General features: G+C 41.3%; 1 protein-coding gene across 1 annotated transcript in view; it reads left to right on the forward strand.

The window, feature by feature from the left end:
- The first annotated feature begins 2,543 nt into the window (after positions 1-2,543).
- Positions 2,544-24,794, forward strand: part of cfap251 (cilia and flagella associated protein 251) — a 79,500-nt gene continuing 57,249 nt past the window's right edge. Inside the window, exons 1-4 of the mRNA XM_043715307.1 lie at positions 2,544-2,594; positions 14,885-15,442; positions 20,793-21,017; positions 21,611-21,751. Coding sequence (XP_043571242.1) covers positions 14,894-15,442; positions 20,793-21,017; positions 21,611-21,751 — 915 coding nt within the window. The 5' untranslated portion in view covers positions 2,544-2,594; positions 14,885-14,893. The remainder of the gene's footprint in view (positions 2,595-14,884; positions 15,443-20,792; positions 21,018-21,610; positions 21,752-24,794) is intronic.

Here is a 24,794-nt window from a genome sequence, read left to right on the forward strand (position 1 = left end):
TATCACCCTCACCTTAACCTCCTTCCACCTATCGTATTCCCAACGCCCCTCCCCCAAATGCCTCCGCCCTACCTTTTATCTTAGCCTGCTTGGCACACCCTCCTCATTCCTGAAGAAGGGCTTATGCCCGAAACGTAGATTCTCCTGTTCCTTTGATGCTGCCTGACCTGCTGCGCTTTTCCAGCAACACATTTTTAAGCTCTGATCTCCAGCATCTGCAGTCCTCACTTTCTCCTAGGTCTCAGTTTAACTCCTGTTCTAAAAGATGCATATCAGAAAATGCATTACTCAGAGTGTGACATTGATGCGTTAGTCAAGATAATGCCCTATATCCCCCTGGGGCAGCATGATGGCTCAGTGGTTAGCACTGCTGCCTCATAGCACCAGGTTCAATTCCACTCTCCAGCCCTTCTCCAAATGGAGTTTGCACTTTCCCCCCATATCTGTGTGGATTTTCACCATGTGCAAGCTAGGTTGATTGGCCATGTTAACTTACCCATTGTATTCAGGGATGTTAGCCATGGGGATGAGTGGATGTGGGTGGGATGCCCTTTGGCAAGTCAGTGTGGACTTCTGGGGCCGAATGGCCTATTTCTACACTGTATGGATTCTAAATTTTGCTATCGGCAGTGAAGTGATGACAACTGCTGAGAAAAGCTGAACTGGAAACAGGACCCAAAACCATTCATAGCAGTTACAGTGTACAGTCAAAAATAATCGTTGTGTGAAGATCTGAGTATTAAACACTATGATAAGGTGACATATAAAGTTTATTAATTTGACCTAAGTCAAGTATTCTCATTTTAGTTTTATCTAAACTTGGTTACTTCTCATGAGTGTTTTCTTTAACTTACTATGTGAAAACGTTAAGATGCAAAATTCGCATCTTATCTTTCAAAAATGTCAGTACTTAACTCAAAACCTTTATAGCTAAAAATAAGTAAGCAATATTGAAACAGAGCCCCACAAAATATATTTGTATCTGCTGCATCCTATATCTGATTAACTTCAGCATGATCTATGCTTCCATTCTTTGTATTTGACAATTAATATTGGAAATTGGTTTATTATGCTACTTGGTTATATTTCTGAACTAATTTTATAATGTCTTTTCTGTGCCAATGTAGTGCATTCAATGGGCATCCTTTGCATCTAGTGTCAAAATAGTCAGTTTCCTAGCTTGTACTTGTTTGAAAGCCAACCTCCTGTAAATTTAAAGACAAGCAATTAAAATTATATGCCAAAGTCAAAACATATTTTGACAATTAGCTTGACCATAAACCATTGAAGCATCTTTGAATCTAATGTCGAAATGACAAAATAATTTTAGCATCTTTTGATTCTCCTTGATCTCCAAACAAGAAGCACATTCTAATTAAATCAGTATTTTAACACCGTGGACTCTAATGTCTTATTGAAGTTTGCTCCAGTTTGGATAAGTGGGATGTACTGATGTTGCCAGGGTTGGAGGGTTTAAGCTATGGGGAGAGACTGATTGGACGGTTTTCACTGGACTGAGGGGTAACCTTAGAGGAGAAAGTGAGGTCTGCAGATGCTGGAGATCAGAGCTGAAAATGTGTTGCTGGAAAAGCGCAGCAGGTCAGGCAGCATCCAGGGAACAGGAGAATCGACGTTTCCTGCTCTTCGGATGCTGACTGACCTGCTGCGCTTTTTCAGTAACACATTTTTAAGCTCTGAGGAAATAAGGAAATGAGGAAACTTGGTGAAATCCGAGTTCATCCCTTGTGGTTGGAGGGGTAACCTTACAAAGGCTTATAAAATCATGAGTGGTGTGGATAGGATAAATGGATAAGGTCTTTTCCCTGGGTTGGGGGAGTTCACAACTAGAGGGCATAGGTTTAGAATCAACGAGGTATAAACAATGACTGCAGATGCTGGAAACCAGATTCTGGATTAGTTGTGCTGGAAGGGCACAGCAGTTCAGGCAGAATCCAAGGAGCATAGGTTTAGGATGAGAGGGGAAAGTGTTAAAAGGGACCGAAGAGGCAACTTTTTCATGCGTGTATGGAATGAGCTGCCAGAGGAAGTGCTGGAGGCTGGTACAGTTACAACGTTTAAAAGGCATCTGGATGGGTACATGAAGATGAAAGGTTTAGAGGAATACGGGCCAAATGCTGGAAAATTGGACTTAATTTAGGATATCTGTTCGGCATAGACAAGTCAGACCAAAGAGTCTGTTTCCGTGCTGTATATCTCTGTGACTCTAAATACAGAACATTTTACTATAATCAATCATTCTTTTACTTGTTTGATAATACGTCAATATCCAACGAAAGTTTTTAAAAAAGGCTGAAGGGAATTGAATATGTATAAAGTAGATATGGTTGGTCAAATAACGTAAACAGCACGAGGTGACAGATTGCCATGAATCTTGATCTTGGGATGAAATCCGATCAATTGATCTCTATATATAAATGAACCAATCAGCAACGAAGAAATCATGAGATTGCCATCTGACCTGCAGCCATGGCAACTAGTTTATTGTTACCTGTATCCTAGCAACAGCAGTGAAGAGTCAAGCTGCCAGGCCTTGTCAAGACAGACTGGTGATTTTTAAATCCAAAGCTCAACAGGTAAGTGATAAATATTTGAAATCAAGAGAGTATGGCACTTTTATTCTGTAATGGAATCATTTCCCATATTGCTCACTGAACTTGGTAGGCTTCAGTAGAGTGGCCCTTTCAATGCCTCACATTGGGGAATTAAAAATAACAGATATGTGTGCTGTTTCCTGTTTGGGTAATATTTTATTTTTCTTATCTTTTCTAAATTAAACCCATAAGGTGCCCCTTTTGAGAGAGAGTATAACTAATAAGAAATTGAGCCATAAACAAAATAGGTATAACTGTAAATAATATTAATCTCCTAAAATGTCAATTATTGGCAGTTTGAAGTCTGGATCACAGATATGGTTTTTGCTTAGTTTCATTCCAAGCTGGGGAATATGTGACTTTTAATGTGGGGAGATTGTTGTGCTGTAGTTCCCACGTGGTTCTGGTTGGTCAGGAAACTCACTTGCTACCTTCCATAGGCCTATTGGAAGATTTTCTGATTGAAATGAAGCCTGTTTACCCACATTACAGTGTACCTTCCATGACTAGCAAGTCCTGAGGTGGGACTTGAATCTGAAGCTTCTAACACATTGCTAGTAAACCTCCTAAACTAGGAAATAACCACTAATGAAATTCAGGAAGTGACATTTTATACACTTGAGTAAAATGTATCACAATGAAACACGCCATATCTCAATTTATGCTCCACATGAGCCTTCTCCAGAATTCAATTAGTTCCTATCAGCATAATCCTCTATATCTTTCACTCAAACACATTTTTTCTAGCTTCCCCTCAAATGTGGATCTACTGATAAGACCCAAAAAATGTAAAACAATGCAACATTTCCCCACTTGGGTTTGATGTGAATGAAAATACTCCACTGGAACTGGGTGCAGCAAATGCTGCCTCTGTTTATCATTAAGCAGAGTGCACGTCTCTAGAGATCCATTTTTATCTTTGCCTTTATTATCTCTAAACCTAATTAGTCCAATGCTCTCCTAATCTGCCTCTCAATTTACACCCTCCGTTAACTTGAACTTACCCAAAGCTCCACAGTCTCGTCAGCTACCAAGACTCTAGAATGCTCTCCACGATTTCTCTGCCATTTGTTATCTTCTTCCTCCTTAAAACTTATCTCTTTGACCAAACTTTTATTTGCAATTGCCCTAATATCTCCTTATGTGGTTTGGTATCGAAGTTTGTTTGATAACTCTCATATGAAATACATTAGAATGTTTTGCTATGAAATGGTGCTACATAAATGCACATTATCATTCTTTGCTGCATGCATCCTAACTTACAGCACGCCCTGTGCTTGCTCAGCTAAATTGCCTCATCTTCCAACAATTCCTCGACCTTAAAGTTCACCACCACATGTTGAAATCCCTTGATCCCTCACCCCTTCCTATACTAACTTGCAAGTATGAGCACTGCATGTTCTTTAAAGACAGTTGTATGAGGACAGCATGTTCTTTGAACTCAGCAATGAGAGCCCCTGTGTCAGGACTATGGGCTTTAAGCCTGTTTGACAAAATCTAGATCAAATTACTCATTACAAAAGTGTTAGGTATGTATCAAGTCCCCTGTCCAAAACGTTGATTTTCCTGCTCCTCGGATTCTGCCTGATCTGCTGTGCATTTCCAGCACCACTCTAATCTAGACTCTAATCTCCAGCATCTGCAGTCCTCACTTTCGCTTATGTATCTAGTCCAGCCTATTTGAGGCATAAACAAAGTCTGTTGATGGTTAGTGATGTAACAGTCTATGGCAGAACTACTGAGGGGAATTTTAATGTTGAAGAATGTGGGGATTTAGGTGTGAGTAAAGGTTAAATTCAGAAAAAAAATTACAGGGTGTGTGAAAGCCAGCCCTAACGCACCAACCTCTGCATTTAACTAGGGCCTGTTTGGCTGGATATGTATGTGATATTGAGGTATTAACTTTCATTGCCTGTGAAGACTTCCTACTTTGGGTCTGTGGTTTATAGGAAATGCAGCATCAGTGTTGTCACTGAATTTGCCCAAAGGAAATCATACTATCAAATATCGAAGCAGAAAACCTTCAGCAGCAGATGAGTATTGCTTTATATGAGCCGTTGACATCTCTTCTAATGGCAAAGTTACCAACTCAACTGGAAATGGGGAGTGTATGAAACTGTGAATATGGCAAAGGATATAATAAGATGAGATGGGACCGGGGTAAGTAGGGTGGTCAACAGGACTTTAAACTAGAGAATGGGGAGGGAAGGGTAAAACTCCAAGTATAATGGACAATGAGAAACAAAGCAGCAGGTTAACATCTGTGGGGGTGGATTCAGCAGCATGGCAAAGTATGAAAAAAATGAGAAGAAAGGAGAACTGAGGAGAGATTATTAAAGTCTCAGGCACATAAAATAGGGCAGAGTGTTTGGAAAAGGTTAGGAGTCTAACATCAAGCGCATTAGATAAAGGGATGACCATGAGAAGAGGGATGGTAAATACAGGACTGAAGATGTTGTATCTGAATGCAGGCAATATATAAAATAATGTAAATGAGCTTTGGGTGCAGATTGAAATTGCCCGGTATGATGTAGTGGGCATCATGGAGACATGGCTGCAAAGGGATCAGGACTGGGAGCTAAATATCTGAGGATTTGCAACTTGTCAAAACGTCAGGCAGATGGGCAGAGGTTGCCTTACGAGGAGGAAATTAAATTAAATTGATAGCAACAAACAATGTAGAGTCAGATGATATTGAATCTGTGTGGGTAGAATTGAGGAACTACAAGGGTTTTAAAAAAAAACACAACAATGGGAGTTATGTACAGGCCTCCAAATAGTAGTCAGTATGTGGGGGCATAAGATATATCAGGAGATAGAAAAGGTGTGTAAGAAAGGCAAAGTTACAGTGATTATGGGGATTTCAATATGCAGGCAGACTGGGCAGGTTGGTAGTTAATCGCAAGAAGAAGCATTTGTGGAATGTCTACAAATGGCTTTTTGGAGCAGCTTGGGGGATCCCACTAGTGAACAGCAATTCTGGATTTAGTGATGTGCAATGAGATAGGCTTCACGAGGGAGCTTAAGGTGAATGAATCCTTAGGTGGCAGTGACCATGATATAGAATTTCCTCTGTAATTTGAGAGGGAGAAGCTGGAATCAGATGTAACTTAATTATGGTTGAGTAAAGGCAATTATAGAGGCATGAAAGAGGAGCTGACCAGAATTGACTGAGACAGGAACCTAGTGGAACAGCAATGGCAGGAGTTTCTGAGAGTAATTTGGGAGACACAGCAAAAATTCATCCTGAGGAAAAAGAAGCATACTAAAGGGAGGATGAGGCAATCATGACTGACGAGGGAAGTTGGGGACAGCATAAAAGCAAAAGAGAAAGCATGTACAGAGGAACCTTGATTATCCAAACACCAAATATCCAAACATTGGATTATCCGAAGGAGATCTGGAGGTCCTGATAGAAACATTACATCAAAGATGTGTTTCCAACAGTGATCGCGTCTTTTGTTTACAATGATTAAACAGGCACCCTCTCCAAATGACTGACCTCCCGCCCTCTCTCTCTTTCCCCACACTTTTCCTGGGCTTCTACAGAGGGTGTATCCTAAATCCCCCCTTCCCCAGATAATCTCTCCAACATTGTCCTGTACAGGGCAAATGTGGAACCTGTGAAAAAGTTGCAGTAAAAAGGTGTGTGTGTGTGCGTGTGTATACAGTCCGCCTGCCCCGGAGACAGGTGGGGGTTGGGGGGCAGGGGGCGGGGGCGGGGTTGGACGGGGTTCTGGGGGTGGGCGGTGGGCAGTGTTGGGGTTGGGGTCACACGTGCGGTGTGCTGTTGCTCCTAGTCTCCTGAACAGGGAGCAGACTTTAAAAACTCCAAGCCCCAGAGGAAAGGCATCTAATCGATTAACGAATAATCAATTATCCAAACGAAATAGTGCCAGCCCATGCATTAGTCAGGGGAAATGGGTCTGGGTGGGTTATTCTAAGAAGGTTCGGTGTGACTAATTGGGCCGATGGGCCTGTTTCCACACTATAGGGAATCTAATCTAATCTAATCTCGTTTGGATAATTGTGGTTCCCCTGTAATGCGGTGAAGGACAGTGGGAAGCCAGGAGGTTGGAAAGCCTACAAAGATCGACAGAGGACAATTTAAAAAGAAATAAGGGAGAAGATTTAAGTATGAGGGTAAGCTAGCCAGTAATATAAAAGAAGATTGCAAGAATTTCTTGCAATATATATGCAGATATATAAATGTCAAAAGGGGATATTGGACAGCTGAAAAATGATGCTGGGGAAATAGTAATGGGGAACAGAGAAATGGTGGAGGAATTGAACAGGTACTTTGAGTCAGTCTTCACAGTGAAAGATACAAGTAACAACCCAAAAATTCAAAAGCATTGGGATGGGACAGAGGTGAGTATGGTGGACATCACCTAATGAGAAGGTGCTGGAAAAATGGAAAGGTCTGAAGATTAATAAATTACCTGCATCAGATGGACTACACCCGGCGCTGTGAGGCAGCAGTGCTAACCACTGTGCTACCGTGCCGCCCACTGAACCCACGTCTCTGACGAGACTGGAGCCTTAATCCAGCGCCTTAGACCGCTCGGCCACACTACCATCCATGGCTGAAGGAGATGGCAGAGGTAGTAGTGATGATCTTTCAGGAATCACTGGAGTCAGGGGGGGTCTCAGAGGACTGGAAAATCGCTAATGTAACTCCCCTGTTTAAGAAAGGAGTAAGGCAAAAGATGGGAAATTGCAGGCCGATTAACCTGACCTCGGCTGTTGGTAAGTTTTTGGAATCCATTGTGAAAGATGAGATTTCTGAATATATGCAAGTGCACAGGAAAATAGAGCATGGTTTCATCAAGGGGAGTCATGCCTGACAAATCTGTTCAAATTCTTTTAAGAGGTAACTAGCAGGTCAACCCAAGGAGAGCCAATGGATGTTATCTACCTGGACTTTAGAAGGTGCCGCATAGGAGGCTGCTGAATAAGATGAGGGCCCATGGTGTTCGAGGCAAGGTGCGAGCATGGATAGAAGATTGGCTCTCTGGCAGAAAGCAGTGAATGGGGATAAAAAGAAGGGTCTTTCTCAGGGTGGCAGTCAGTGACTAGTAGTGTTCCACACGGGTCATTGTTGGGACCACAACTTTTCACTTTTTATGCATTAATGATCTGGATGAAAGAACTGAGGACTTCTGGCAAAGTTTGCAGGTGATACAAAGATAGGTGGAGGGACAGCTAGTATTGAGGCAACGGGAGGCTGCAAAAAAGATTTGGTCAGGTAAAAGAGTAGGCAAAGAAGTGACAGATTGGGAAAGTGTGAAGTTCATGCACTTCGGTAAGAAGAATACAGACATGGAATATTTTCTAAATGGGAAGAAAATTCAGAAATCTGGAGTACTAAGGGACTTGGGAGTCCTAGTCCAGGTTTCTCTGCAGGTTAAATTCCAGGTTGAATTGGTGGTTAGGAAGGCAAATACGATGTTCTCATTCATCTCGAGAGGACTAGAATGTAAAAGCAGGGATGTACTTCTGAGACTTTAATCTCTGGAGAGGCAGACTGCAAATTGAAAATAAAAATAAGTATATTCCAATGATATTTTAATTGATATTCAAATTTAACAGCTAGTTTCTTATCTTCTATGGTTAGGATTTGTTGAGTGCAATTGTGGGAGAAGTTGTTGTGAATATGGAAAATGTTAGAAACACTTAATCCAAGCAGCTGGAAACTCAACCTGTGGTTGTAAATATTTTCTCATCAACCTGTTCAGAGATGTTATTACACACCGCTGGAGTGGGTGGGGGTTGGGGGGGGGAGCTTAAACCTGGTCCTCCAGTGCCAGAAGTAGGGACACTACCATTGCCCCACAAAAGGACCCTGTGACTGCCGTTAATGAGGATGAGGGCATTAAGTGGGCCTTAATAGGCTCACTTAAGGCCTCAATTGGTAACAGGGTGAGATGGCTGTCCTCTAGAAGACAATATAGATGGGGTGAAGAGTGACAAATGGAATTTAATCCTGAAAATAATGAGATGATGCGTTTCAGGATTAACAAGGAACTGAGAAGTAAATTGGTTCACAGGGACCCATGTGTGCTTGTGCATGTTCAAGGCAGCAGGGTAGGTAGATAAGGTGCTTAAGAAGTATGTGTCTTTATTTGTCAAAGCATTCAATACAAGAGCAAGGAGGTTGTGTTGAAATTATATCGAACGTTAGATCACTGCTGGAGTACAGTATGCAGTTCTGGTTGCCAAACTATAGGAAGGAATGTGATCGCAGGAGAGAAGGAAGAGATTCACCAGGATAGAACATATAACATAGAACAATACAGCACAGAACAGGCCCTTCGGCCCACGATGTTGTGCCGAACATTTGTCCTAGCTTGAGCACCTATCCATGTACCTATCCAATTGCTGCTTAAAGGTCACCAATGATTCTGACTTTGCCACTCCCACAGGCAGCGCATTCCATGCCCCCACCACTCTCTGGGTAAAGAACCTACCCCTGACATCCCCCCATACCTTCCACCCTTCTCCTTAAATGTATGTCCCCTTGTAACACTCTGTTGTACCCGGGGAAAAAGTCTCTGACTGTCTACTGTATCTATTCCCCTGATCATCTTATAAACCTCTATCAAGTCACCCCTCATCCTTCGCCGTTCCAATGAGAAAAGGCCTAGCACTCTTAACCTATCCTCATACGACCTATTCTCCATTCCAGGCAACATCCTGGTAAATCTCATCTGCACCCTCTCCAAAGCTTCCACATCTTTCCTAAAGTGAGGCGACCAGAACTGCACACAGTACTCCAAATGTGGCCTTACCAAGGTCCTGTTCAGCTGCAACATCACCTCACGACTCTTGAATTCAATCCCTCTGCTAATGAACGCTAATACACCATAGGCCTTCTTACAAGCTCTATCCACCTGAGTGGCAACTTTCAAAGATCTATGAACATAGACCCCAAGATCCCTCTGCTCCTCCACCTTACTAAGAACCCTACCGTTAACCCTGTATTCCGCATTCTTATTTGTCCTTCCAAAATGGACAACCTCACACTTGACAGGGTTGAACTCCATTTGCCACTCTTCAGCCCAGCTCTGCATCATATCGAAGTCCTTTTGCAGCTGACAACAGCCCTCCTCACTATCCACAACTCCACCAATCTTCGTATCGTCTGCAAATTTACTGACCCACCCATCGACTCCCTCTTCCAAGTTATTAATAAACATTATAAACAGCAGAGGACCCAGAACTGATCCCTGCGGAACTCCACTTGTAACTGGGCTCCAGGTTGAATATCTACCATCTACCGCCACTCTCTGACTTCGACCGGTTAGCCAGTTCTCTATCCAACTGGCCAAACTTCCCACTATCCCATGCCTACTGACTTTCCGCATAAGCCGACCATGGGGAACCTTATCAAATGCCTTACTAAAATCCATGTATACTACATCCACTGCTCTATCCTTATCCACATGCTTGGTCACCTCCTCAAAGAATTCAATAAGACTTGTAAGGCAAGACCTACCCCTCACAAATCCGTGCTGGCTGCCCCTAATCAAGCAGCGTCTTTCCAGATACTCATAAATCCTATGTTGTCTGGGCTGGAGCAATTCAGCTATGCAGAGAGAATTGATAGCGGTTATTTTCCTTAGAGCAGAGAAGACTGAGGGGGAACTAATTAAGGAAGGCCGTAGGCAGAGGAGATAGGGATAAACCTTTACCCTTAGTAGAGGGGTCACTAACAGGGGGCACAGTTTTAGTGTAAGGCACAGAAGTTTTTGAGGGAATTCAAGAAACATCATTTTCACCCAGAAGGTTGTGCGTGTCTGAAAATCACTGCCTAAAAGAGACAGGAGGTCTCAGGACATTTAAGATGTGTTTAAACTAGCACTTGAAACACCAGAGCATACAGATCAAGTGCTAGAAATGGCATTATCATAGATCCTGGACGACCAGGGTTTTAAAGTATCCTTGCCATTATTCAGAGTGGATGGATGACAAACTGAAGACAAAAAAAACCAAAAGAACTGCGGATGCTGGAAATCTGAAACAAAAACAAAACCAAAAATTGCTGAAAAATCTCAGCATGTCTGGCAGCACCTTGGGAGAGAGATCAGAGTTAACATTTCAGCTCCAGTGACCCTTCTTTAGAACTAACTGGTGGGCGGCACGGTGGCACAGTGGTTAGCACTGCTGCCTCACAGCGCCTGAGACCCGGGTTCAATTCCCGCCTCAGGCGACTGACTGTGTGGAGTTTGCACGTTCTCCCCGTGTCTGCGTGGGTTTCCTCCAGGTGCTCCGGTTTCCTCCCACAGTCCAAAAAAGATGTGCAGGGTCAGGTGAATTGGCCATGCTAAATTGCCCGTAGTGTTAGGTAAGGGGCAAATGTAGGGGTATGGGTGGGTTTCGCTTCGGCGGGTCGGTGTGGACTTGTTGGGCCGAAGGGCCTGTTTCGACACTGTAATGTAATCTAATCTAATCTAATTCTTCTTCTTGAACATTACGTTAAACCATTAGTTTGTAAAAGCATAGAAAGTAGGAGCCGAAGTGTGTTATTCGGCCCATTGCGTCAGTTCTACTATTCAATGAGATCATAGCAGATCTGATAATCCTCAAATGCACTTTCCTGCCTTGACCTTTGATTAAAATTAAAATTAATTAAAAATCTGTCCATCTCAGTCTCTACTATACATAACAACCCAGCTTCTATAGCCCTTTGTGGTAAAGACTTCCAGAGATTCACTGCCTTTTGAGAGAAGAAATTCCTCCCCATCTTTGTTTTAACTGAGTCACCCCATATTTTGAGATTATGCTCTGTGGTTCTGTACCCTCCCACAAGGGGAAACAACCTCTCAGGCTCAATGCTGTCAAACCTCTTAAGAATCATATTGGTGAAATCTTACCAGGCTCCGAATGAACTGGATTGTGCTGAGATGAATGGTGGAATTGGGCAAGATTTTTGATGAGTCTCATCTTGATGTTGAGATCACTTCACTGCATCTTGAATGCTTTTCTCAAGTGGTTTTGGATGTTTCTTGCCAGGCAGCAGTGAGTTCCAACTGACATTCATTATTGTTAGTCAAATGCCTTGTTAACAGTCCAACTTACCCCAGGTTGCGATATTACCAAAGTTGCTATAAAAACTAGCCATAGGGAAAATTCAACACAGAATCCAGAGCAAGTTCTTGGCATATTCATCTCACCACTTGCTTCAAAGAACCTTCATTTTGGATACTGGACACCAACATCAGGCATTCTCACAGGCAGGAGTTACATGTACCTCACACCCACCCCAGACCTAGGCATTCGACATGTGCTAGCCTTTAAACCCACATGGCACATGTCTGATCCGTTTACAGGATAATTCTGCATTACCATGATACACCTCAGGTTGCACTAGTAACTATCGCTGGAATGCTGCAGTAAGACACTGTCTGCTCAGGGACATGGACTCAGCTCATGAACGGGATTAGGGTGTCAAGGCTTTCCATTTGCTGTCATTGTGCTCACACTCTCTGAACCTCCCTGAACATTATCAACCCCAGGTAAAAATAATGACTGCAGATGCTGGAAACCAGATTCTGGATTAGTGGTGCTGGAAGAGCACAGCAGTTCAGGCAGCATCCGAGGAGCAGTAAAATCGACGTTTCGGGCAAAAGCCCTTCATCAGGAATATCAACCCCAGCCTTGCCTTGCCCTTTTGCGCATTGCCCCCTTATTCAGAGATACCAGGCACATATTACAACTCTGTTGTATAATTTAGTGCAGACACAAAGCCAAGAAGCTGTCTGAGGTTGTCAGCGGGCCTCAGTCCAGGCAAGGGAGAATAGCCCTCATTTTTCCACTTTAGTTTGCCAAGTTCTTGACCACTCATTTAACCTGCCTATATCCCTCTGTAAACTCTTTTAAATATCCTCTTGCCTTCCCACCTTTTTTTGTGTTATCCACAAACTTGGCTACAGTACATTCACTTCCATCATCCAAGTTATTAATAAATATTATAACTAATTGTGGCCCCTGCTCTGATTCCTCTACTTACAAGTTGCCATCCCATTTGTTAGCCAGTATTCTATCCATGCTAATATACTGCACACAACATCCTGGGCTCTTACCTTATTAAGTTGCCAAAAGTGCAGTACATTATCGAACACCTAGAAATTCAAATATATTCCAATGACTGGTTCCCCTTTCTCTATCCTACCTGGTGCCTCCTCAAAGAATTTTAATAGATTTGTCAGACATTATGTCCCTTTCATGAAACCATGCTGAATCTACTTGAGTATTTTATCTATTTCTAAATGCTCTGCTATGACATCCTTTCTAGTCAACTCTTAAGATTTTCCCAGGTGGCTGTGCAGCCAATTGGTGTTCAGTAATGTCTCTTTCCCTTCTTGACATTGACAATTTTATAATCTTCTGGAACTTTTCCAGCATCTAATGATCCTCGGGAAACTACTACCAGTGCACCCACTATCTCTATAGCAACTTCCTTTATTATCTTCACATGCAACCCATCAGACCCCAAAACTTAATTATACCATTATGAATGATTAGCTGAAACCCTAACTGACTTAGTGTCGCCATTTCTGGACACCATACTTTCAGAAGGCTGTCAAAATCTTAGAGAGGGTTCAGAGGAGATGCACAAATAGTAGCACAGATGGAAAGCCTTAACTATGGATCAAAACTGAAGAAACTAGTGTTTTAGAGCAATGAAGCTGAAGAGGAGATTTGGCAGAGTTGATCTGTAATAACTCAGGAAGCCTGACTGAAAAGGAATGTTATTTATTGTTGAACACCAAAGTAGACCCTTTACTTGTGGCCTACTAGTGCACTAGTCGTAGTGCAGGACAAGCGGTCCTGTAGACTTATCCCTGAGTCTGCTTTATTTTTAAATTTGACCTATTTTTCTTAATCAACCTGTTCAGAGATTTTATTGCACACCTTTGGAGCAGGTGGGGCTTGAACCCAGCTCTTGCAGTCTAGGGGTAGGGACTCTACTACTTCACCACAAGGCAGCCTGTGCGTCTACTTTATTTTTTAAAAAGTTTTTTTATTTCATCAATTTTTCTAATCAAGCTGTTCATAGAGTCAGAAATTGAAAACAAAAGTTGAGACAACATCAGAACAAAATAATTTATGGAGCAACACATTATGATCTGGACTGTACTCTTTACAAAAGATACAATGAACATCTTTAAAAGGGAATTGGATAAATAGTTAAAGAGGAGAAATTTGTAGGGCAGTGAGGAAAAGATAGCGAAATGATACAAATTCTAAAAGTCCTCATCTCTGCTACGTCATTTCAGAATTCATAAAACCTGTTCAGGTTCATTGGTTCCTTGAAAGTGGAGTTGCAGGTAGACAGGGTGGTGAAGAAGGCATTTGGTATGCTTGCCTTTATTGGTCAGTGCATTGAGTATAGGAGTTGGGAGGTCATGCTGCGGTTGTACACAACATTGGTTAGGCTACTTTTGGAATAAGGCGTGCAATTCTGGTCTCCCTTCTATTGGAAGAATGTTGTGGAACTTGAAAGGGAGAAAAGATTTCCAAGGATGTTGCCAGAGTTGGAGGGTTTTAGCTATTGGGAGAAGTTGAATAGGCTGGGGCTATTTTCCCCGGAAGTCAAAGGCTAAGGAATGATGTTATAGAGGTCTATAAGATTATGAGGTGCATGGATAGGGTGAATAGTTAATGTCTTTTCCCTGGGGGGGGGGGGGGTCGGTGTCCAAAACTAGAGGGCAAAGGTTTAAGACGAGAGGGGAAAAATTTAAAAGGGACCTAAGAAGCAACATTTTCACTCAGAGGGTGATGAGTGCATGGAATGAGCTGCCAGAGGAAGTGGTGGAGACTGGTACAATTACAACATTTAAAAGGCATGTGGATGGATATATGAATAGGAAGGGTTTGGAGGGATATGGGCTGGGTGCTAGCAAATGGGACCAGATTAATTTAGGATATCTGGTCGGCCTGGACAAGTCAGACTGAAGTGTCTGTTTCCATGCTGTACAGTTCTATGACTTTATGACTCTATGTTCTTAGATGCCTTGACCTCCTAATGGTGCCGGCCTGTAGCACCCCCTTCCCAATAACTCTATGTCTCTCTCCCTCTATAATTCTTCTTAATTGTCTATTTCTCATTGATGATATTTTCATTGATGCATCTCCACACCTGGGCTGCAGTTTTCGTCTTTTTCTCACCCTCTTGAGTTTCATTGTCTTTGATGACAGAGTTAAGATAGAGGGCTTATTATTTAGGAATTGTGGACTATTTAATGAAGCTTTTTTTGCAAATTTAGTGCTTGAACATGACTGAAAGTGAACAAGATCTGACTGAAGATGTATCAGGTGGAGATGCAGAGAAACATTCTGAAGCTCCACAAGGATTACTGGAGAATGTTGGAGAACAGTTTGATCAGAATGAAGGAAATAGATCATTGAGTTCAAGTTCACGTAAAATTATTTTTTTTTCTGAAACTGAAAATGCTGAAGAGAAAGACAGTACTTCAACTCCTGAAGACACAGGACAAGCAGCTACAAATGAGGTGACCATAGGTGAAAGTCCGGTAAACCAAGCCAGTCAGAGTACTGACCTGCAGGATGAAGTGGTTTCTGAAGGTCGAGAAACAGTCAGTGCAGCAGGTCAGTCATTATTTCCATCAGCCGACAGTGAAACCCATCCAGCTGAAGAGAAGAAACATGACAGTGATATCGAAGAACAAATGAAAGTTGAAAAACAAATGGATCAGGTGGATGTAAGACCTTCAGTTGCAAGCTCAACCAGTGCTCAGAGACCATCTACTCCTGGAAGCCATTCAAAAATGGACAGTACCTCAACTTCTCAAGATATTGAACAGGTAGATACTGTTAATTTATTTCAAGTTTGCATAGTTTTCTTTAAGTTTTAAAACTGTTTAGAGCTTCTACCCCACAAACAGAAAGATATGCATGTCAATAATTCATGGTTTGTTCTCCTGTGCATTTCTGGAGTTGTGATTTTGCCAATTTGTGTAACTTCAAAGTGTGCAATCATTTAGATAGTTTTCTGAAATTTGGAATTAATACTTTTAGCCTGTTTTATTGAAGGTTTCAGATTCAAAGTCATGCTAAATTATTCATATTTACAGCATTGAAGTACTTTGATCCTTTGCATCAATGCCATCTCTTTGCCCTATACTCTCCCTATACTGTTATTTGCTGATTTGTTTGAAATCATAATTAAGCATTTTTCAGCAGAAAGAAGTTGCATTAGTATGCATGAATTTGTGACAATCAGGAAAATGTTGCAGTATAGTTACAGTAACTAGACAAAGCACTGCTATACTCTATGTACTTCTGTTCCCATGGATGCAGATAAATGTATTGCCATAACCACTCGTTTATGTTCAGATCTATTGTTGTATTAATGCAAAAACAAAGATAGCTATTTAAGTTGCAATGAAAACACAAGATGTTTTTCTGCAATATAGCTGTTGGAGGGTTCTGTTTTATATTTTCCATTAGATGCACGAAATGTGGAAAATCAAGCAAGCATCTCATTCTGTATCAGTATAGTATTTAACCTAACTTGTGATAACCTATTTGTACAATAGAATAGAAATTTCCAGGTTAATCGTAAATTAAATGTGTTTAATTTAATTGACTGAGTAAATTTATATTGAAATCACTAGAAGCATTATATATTTCTCATTTTCAATTAGTTTAACAATTCACCATAGCATGCTGATTTCTCAGCATAGGACTGGGGCTAGTATAAGGTAACAGGTTCTGCAGATTAGAGCTTGAACAACAGGGCAAATGTATTTTCCAGATGGATTTCTGGACAGGATGGAAGATGTAGTTTGCACATGGTAGTGACACATACACACTCCAATACAAACCAAGCATGCATATAATTAACATCAATGTGATGGTACAATTTCAAAGTGATTCATGCATCATTTATAAATAACACTATTCAGCAATGTCGGTTTTTACCGACTGTCACATGAGGATACTCTCCATGAATGAAGAGTGCAGGAGAGCATGTGAAATGCAGCACCACACAGCTCTTAAAAAGAGATGTCAGCTTAGTGAAGTTGTCATTCAGACTGTTCGCACACTAAAGATTGTAAGCAGCATGCAATAGACAGAACTAAGCAATTCCACAGCCACTGGATCAGGTCCTGCTACATCCAGTTGTGAGGTGATGGACAATTGGTTATCTCACTGGAGGGGGAGGCTTCCTTTTTAGTAGTAGGGGATCCCAGGACACCAGTGCTTAACATGAAGCAGAGGCAGTTGTTCAGCCAGAGTGTTGAGTGGATGATTTATCTCGGCCTCCTCCAGAGGTCCATGCCGTCACTGATGCCAGTCTTCAGCCATTTCGATACACTCCACAAGATGTCGAGAAGTGGCTGAAGGCACAGGATACTGCAAAGGCTCTGGGCCCTGACAACATTCTGGCAAAGCAACAGAAAATTTGTTCTGCAGACTGGACATGCTCCTAGCCAAGCTGTTCCAGAGCACTTACAACAATTAGATCTATCTGGCAATATGAAAATTACGCAGGTTTGTCCTGTCCACAAAAAGCGGGATACATCCAACCAACAAATCTAACTGAGTTGGGCTGACTTCCTGAATTCCTGATGAAGGGCTTTTGCCCAAATAGTCAATTTTCCTGCTCCTCGGATGCTGCCTGACGTGCTATGCTTTTCTAGCACCACTCTAATCTAGACCCTGACTTATAGATTCTGTGGCTTTAACATTATCTCCTCCATCCCCATTTGTAATAGTGCGTACCATTGACTATTCAGGTTGCACTACAGCAACACACCACAGTTCCTTAGATAGCACCTTCCAAATCTGTGACCTCTACCACCAGAAGGACAAAGCATCAGATGCATGGGAATGCCACAATCTGCAGGTTCCCCTCCACACACCTGACTTGGAATTATTCTGCCATACTTTCACTGTTAGAACATAGAACAATACAGCACAGAACAGACCCTTCAGCCCTCAATGTTGTGCCGACCTGTGAACTATTCTCAGCTCATCCCCCTACACTATCCCATCATCATCCATGTACTTATCCAACGATTGTTTGAATCTCCCTAATGTGGCTGAGTTGACTACATTGGCAGGTAGGACATTCCACGCTCTTACCACTCTCTGAGTAAAAAACCTGCCTCTGACATCTGTATAAATCTATCACCCCTCAATTTGTAGTTATGCCCCCTCGTACAAGCTAACGTCATCATTCTAGAAAAAAAGACTTCCACTGTCTACCCTATCTAATCCTCTGATCATCTTGTATGTCTTTGTCAAATCCCCTCTTAGCCTTCTTCTTTCCAATGAGAACAGACCTAAGATCTCAGTCTTTCCTCTTAAGATCTTCCCTCCAGATCAGGCAACGTCCTGGTAAATCTCCTCTGCACCTTTTCCAATGCTTCCACATCCTTCCTGAAATATGGCGACCAGAACTGTACACAAAATTTCCAAGTGTGGCTGCACTAGCATTTTGTATAATTGCAGCATGATATTGTGGCTCTGGAACTCAATCCCTCTACCAATGAAACCTAAGACACCGTATGCCTTCTTAAAAGCACTATCAATGTGGGTGGCAACTTTCAGGGATCTATGTACATGGACCCCAAGATCCCTCTGTACATCCACACTACCAGGAATCTTTCCATTGACCCAGTGCTGCCTTCCTGTTATTCTTCCCAAAGTGCATCACCTCACATTTAGCTGCATTAAACTCCATTTGACACCTCTCAGCCCAATTCTACAGTTTATCCAAGTCCCCCTGTAACATTCTTCCAAACTGTTCACTACTCCACTGACTTTAATGTCATCTCCAAATTTACTAATCCATCCACCTATGCCTTCGTCTAAGTCATTTATAAAAATGGCAAACAGCAGTGTTCCCAAAACAAATCCTTGTGGCACACCATTAGTAAGCGGACTCCAGGCTGAATATTTTCCATCAACCACCACTTCTTTCCGAAAGCCAGTTTCTAATCCAAACTGCTAAATCACCCTCAATCCCATGCCTCTGCATTTTCCCCAACAGCCTACCATGTGGAACCTTATCAAAAGCTTTACTGAAGTCCATGTATACCATATCAACTGTCCTACCTTCATCCACATGCTTGGTCACCTTCTCAAAAAACTCAGTGAGGTTTGTGAGACACGACCTGCCCTTGACGAAACCATGTTGACTATCTGAAATCAAATTGTTGCTTGCTAGATGATTATAAATCTTATCTCTTATAATCTTCTAGTCTAATTTCTCGTACCTCATTCTTCTCCTCTACAATATTCTCCTTTTCCTGAGTGAAAACCAATGAGAAATGTTCGTTTAGCACCTTTCTGATCTCTTCAAGGTCCACACTCAACTTCCCACTTCTGTCTTTGACTGCCCCTATTCCTACCGTAGTTATCCTTTTATTCCTTACATACCTATAAGGTTTAGGGTTCTCCTTTATTCTATTTGCTAAAGACTGCTCGTGTCCTCTCTTTGCTCTTCTTAACTCTCTCTTTAAATCCTTCCTAGCTGATCTGTAACTCTCCATCGCCTCATTTGAACCATCTTGCCTCATCAACACATAAGCATTATTTTTCTGCTTAATAAGAGATGCAATTTCTGTAGTAAACCACAGTTCCCTTACCTTATCATTTCCTCCCTGCCTGACAGGGACATACCTATCAAGGATATGCAATAGCTGTTCCTTAAACCAGCTCTACATTTCCATTGTCTGCATCCCCTGCATTTTGCTACCCCATTCTATGCATCCTAATGCTTGCCTAATCGCATTATAATTGCCCTTGCCCCATCGATAACTCTTGACCTGTGGCATGTACCTATCCCTTTCCATTGCTAAACTAAACATAACTGAATTATGGTCACTCTCTCCAAAGTGCTCCCCTACAACTAAATCAAACACTTGGCCAGGTTCATTACTAAGCACCAGATTCAATGTGGCCTCCCCTCTTGTTGGCCCTTTGACATACTGTGTCAGGAAGCCCTCTTGTACACATTGGGCAAAAACTGATCCAACGGTTGCTGGATCAAAATCCTTATACAGTCTTTTGAACAGCGTCTGCACACACTATCACTTTTTCAAAAGTAACTATGGATGGGCAATGAATGAAGGCTTAGCCAACAATGCCTATGCCCCTCAATCATTTTAAGCAAGAAGCAGACTTGATCTAAGAGTGGGTCTGAATATTAAATTTCATCTGTAAAAACTAGAGGGAGAGTGGCTAAAACTGAAACCATAAGTGGAAGTGGCAGCAAGTTCAAATTAGGAGAAAAGGTGAGTTGCATGTAAAAAGGGATAAAATAAGTGTGTATAAGGTCAGGGAGATTGGTGTTTGTAAAAGAAAGGGTTGAATCAGATTAATATAAGCAGAGGCAGATTGGGATGTATGAGAGAAGATTTACTCCAAGGCCAGTCAGAGGAGCAGTGCAACGTGACAGGTGACACTGGGAGAGAATGGAAACTGTGTGAAGAAAGGAGACAATTTGGAATGTGTGAAATTAGAAGTATAATGTGACTTATTAGAGGAGAGGTGGATTAATACCTGTGAGGTTTGGACAGTGGAACGAACCAGCAAGTGGAGAACAATCTTTCCTCTAAGGGCCATGCAGCCACCTGGAAAATAGTATGAAAGTAAAATATTAAAATGAACAGAACTTGCAGAACTTTGTGTCGCTTCAGTGACATTAAAATATAAGCTACCTGTGGTAAATTGTAATGTTCAGAGGAGTTTTTAACAGGCCCAGAACAATGAAAATTCAGAGGAAACATTGTTCAGGGATGGATTTTGTGTAGTTGCATTGTTCTGGGAACAGTATCTCATCCAGATACTAGGCAAGTTTGATCACTATTTTGAACAGGCATTTGGATTAATTCAGAGCAACAATTAATGTTGTCAGTAGGCAACATTGAATATTTAATCTAATCATAATATGGAATGTTTTATTCGATGGTTTGTTTACAATGATAAATTAATTTGAGTTATGATTTAATATTGTGATCTGGTCAATAATAATCTCCGATTTTGTTTTGACTAATATTGATGATATCAGGAGGTAGAGTCGGGCTTGTAATTATTTTCAAACATTTATTACCAGCTATATAAAGGTGTTTAACAGATGGTCACCTGTTTAGAATACCAGGACTTGGATGTTTAATTTTGTCTTGTCCTGTCCTAATGAAGGATGGCCAAGGAACTGTTCGTCATGAAGCAGCAGAGGAAACCCGAACTTTCTCAGCTCCGTCGAGGTTACGCCCTGACCTGGCATTTTGTGTACCTAATGTAGTGACAAGTGATTTATGCAGCTGTGTAGCGGATGATTCCAGAGAAACAGATGCATCGTTGGTTGAGACTGCTGTCTGTGACACTGTGTTTGAAGAAAAATCCTACATTAAACAAAATTCTTTGGTAAGAAATGATTTTGTTATTGTCATGCTCTGAAATTAATACATTCTAATAGCAAGAAATATTGCCTATTTTCTCTTTGACAAATTGAATGCCTTTCTCTTTTACATTTTCCCTTCATGCCATGCACTAAGACAACTGACAATTCTTTCCAAAACGTTGTCAGTACTGTTCTTTAAGAAGCTATTGGGAGGCATGTGAACTTGTTTTTGGATATTGCCCATCAGAGTTGATGACCTTATCTGATGAGAGATGCTGGCTGTAATCTCATGCTAGCATTCCAATGCACTGTGCCAACCACAATCTCAGTTTCCTAACATCTGTACCTCATTACTTTGGCATTGATAAACAAATTAATTAGATTGAAAAATAGTTCAAATTCACTTACTTTGGTATGCATTTTTACTTGAGGTAATTTTGAAATGGTGCAACTGAGAATAAATGTTTGCGTTGAATATTTAGATATCTGAATTTCTAATAGATATTTACATATTGTGATTTCAACATTATATTTACTGCCGTGACTACACAATTGTTTAATTCTTAACAGCATACATCATTCACACACATAGAAGAGATTTGTATTCTTTTCCCAGAACTTAGTGTGGTCTTTTGGAATAAATCGAGACACTCCAGTGCATGCTCTACATATTGATAACCGGAGGTTGATCCTTTATGCTTCTTCACACACTGCAGTCATAAATAACTTTTCAATTACTCGTCAGCACCTCTTACAGGTATGTAATATTTGATGTAGGTTTTTTTTTTGGTCAAGTGTTTTGATGGGGTTAGACGAAGGTGGGAAGAGGCTCATGGAGAATATAAAACCAGTATAGCTCTCTCAGGTCTACTGGATTATTATTGAGCTGTAAATGTGTGTTTCAATGTAATTCTCCAAAAGCTTTTAAAATTTGGCAAAAGTGATTCAGCTGTAACAAATTCTGCTAACTGGCCTTGTTTAATGTTACAATACTATGGCTTTAAGAGGTGTATTTTTTTAATGAATAAAGGTTAAGACAGAATAGCAGTAAACAGCTTGTGAGGCATTGGGTGTTTTTTAAAAAGTTGGGACAATAGAAGCATCCTGAATGGGTGGCGACAAGTTCCCATAGAACTTGTTTTAGCTTTCTGCAGTAGCGGGGGTTTTGAAGTTGGATGAGGAAGCTCTTATTCCTCTCTCCGTTCCAGCTAAATGCTGTGGGTTTCTTCCTGCTGCTAGAATTGTATGTGAGACAATCTATTTTACTGTCTTTGCCTTTGCCAAGGGTGTGTTTATGGAATGTTTCTATATTTGACCAGTTACTTAGTAGTAGTTACCATATATATTAGTTTGTTAAGCATTTTGATTGAGTTACAGTTAAGCCAATTCTTTTATTTTTATTTTCTCTATATTTTAACTGTAGTGTAAAAAATAAAGTGTGTTTTGCTTGAAGTTAACTAGCTTGATCAGTCGAATTGCATCTGGAATGCAACACTTTACACTTACCTTTAAAATGTGAAAGAGTTAGGGTCTAGGTTATCTGCTTAATATATTTTGAAGGGGTTTGCTCTGGTCCATAACACTAAGCTATACTTGTCCAAATGTTCATTCTTCATTCTAACATTTTGTTTCCAACTGCTTCTGGATTTAGTACGACCATTGTGGTGCTCACTGGGATGGGCCCAGGGTGGCAAGCTAATAAAGGTGCATGAATGAATGGAAAAAAAGATCATTGGAAGCAGTGCAGTGAAGGTTCCATAGGCTGATCCTGGGTGTGGAGGGACTGTCTTATGAGGAGAGGTTGAGTAGCTTGAGGCTGTAATCACCTGAGTTTAGAAGAATGAGAGACAACCTTATTGAAATATGGCATTTAACAGGGTTGATGTGGAAAGGTCATTTCTCCTGGTGGGAAAGTCCAGGACCAGAGGGCATTATTTCAGAATCAGGATTGTCCTTTTAAAATAGAAATGAGGAGGAATTTCTTCTCTTGGAGCTGCAAAGGCTGGGCTGTTAAATATATTCAAGGCTGAGATAGACAGGTTTTATTCAGTAAAGGAATCAAGGGTAGGGGGATAAGGCAGGAAATTGGAGTTGAGGGTTATCAGATAAGCCATGATGTCATTGAATGACAGAACGGGCATAATGGGTTGAATGAGTCGAGAATGTGGCGCTGGAAAAGCACAGCAGGTCAGGCAGCATCCGAGGAACAGGAGAATCAACGTTTCTGGCCTCAGCCCTTCATCAGAAACGTCGATTCTCTTGCTTCTCGGATGCTGCCTGATCTGCTGTGATTTTCCAGCTCCACACTCTCGACTCTAATCTCCAGCATCTGCAGTCCTCACTTTCTCCTCCCTGATGGGGTGAATGGCCTAATTCTGTTCCTCTGTCTTATGGTTTTATGGCCTCATGTAAAAGAATAGCATCCCTGTGTTACAGTTGGCAATTATGTTGGATACTTTTTAAAAAAGCTCTGCAATTTAAAATACTATTATCCGAATAAACATTGCTGCAGTACAAATAGATATTCCAAAGTCCAGAGAGAAGACTCCTCTGCCATTGCATAAGTTCATTTGGTGGCATCAATGGGTTCAGTTGAGGTTTGAGATGTTGCAGTCCAGTCATCATATCCCCGTCAATGCTCGAGAATGAAGAAAGGTGAATGTTTGCCATGCTGCCACTACCTCCCCATTTCCTTTTCAGGCAGCTTCTTAAATGTCATTACCTGAAGGACTTTAGTCTACTGAAGTCGTTCTAAGTGCGGCCTCTCTGGACCTCAGTTTTCCAGAGAAAATATCCTCTCTGGATGCATCACAGTTCACTATGGCAACTGCTCTGCCCAAGAAATTGCAAGAAAGTTGTGATCACATCACAGTCCATCACAGAAACCAGCCTCCCTTCCATTGACTCCATATACATTTTCCACTGCCTCAGGAAAGCAGCCACCATTATCAAAGACCCCTCCCACCCCAGTTATGCTCTTTTCCGTCAAGCACAAGATAAAGAAGTTTGACAACATGTATCAACAGATTTACAAACAGCTTCTTCCCCACTGTTACCAGACTTATGAATGGACCTCTCATATCTTAGAATTGATCTTTCTCTGCACCTTCTCTTTAGCTGTAACACTATATTCTACATTCTGTTCTGTTACCCTGATGTGCTTATTTAAGGTATAACTTATCTGGTCAACATCCAAAACAATACTTTTCACTATCTCTTGGTACCTGTGACAATAATAAATCAAATCAAATCAAGTCAAATCATTGGAAGTTTGAACTTTGAACCCACTACTGCTGGGTTCTGAATTTCCTGCTGGAGGCTTCATCCCATTAGAGGATCAGCTGAACAAGATATTACGCTGAGAAATTTCCAAAATCAATCAAGGGCCCTGCGAAATCATCTTGTTTAAATCCAAAGTAAGCACACAGTAAGCCACATATAAGACACCAGCTTTCACTGGACAGGTTACAAAGGCATGGAACAAACTGGGGAAGTCAAGCTAAATTGTTTTGAATTAAATGTAAAATGATGTGCAAGTGGGCAATAAAGCATACCAATTATCTCCTTGCAGTTTACAGTCAAGTTTTCCATTTTGTTACCTTCTTGTCACTGACAGAATTGCTTACAGTCTTCAGGAGTCTAACCCACGGGCTCTGTACAAATTTTTGTGTCCCCCCTCCCCCGTGCGAGCTCCGTAATATCTGGCATTGTTTAGACATGTTGGTCTGTAGTAACCCAGTTTGACCTTCTTTTCCTTCTTCTACAAATTTATAATTTAGAATATTTGCCAACATTGCAGG

This window comes from Chiloscyllium plagiosum, chromosome 25 (assembly GCF_004010195.1).
Source record: "Chiloscyllium plagiosum isolate BGI_BamShark_2017 chromosome 25, ASM401019v2, whole genome shotgun sequence".
NCBI classification, from domain to species: Eukaryota; Metazoa; Chordata; class Chondrichthyes; order Orectolobiformes; family Hemiscylliidae; genus Chiloscyllium; species Chiloscyllium plagiosum.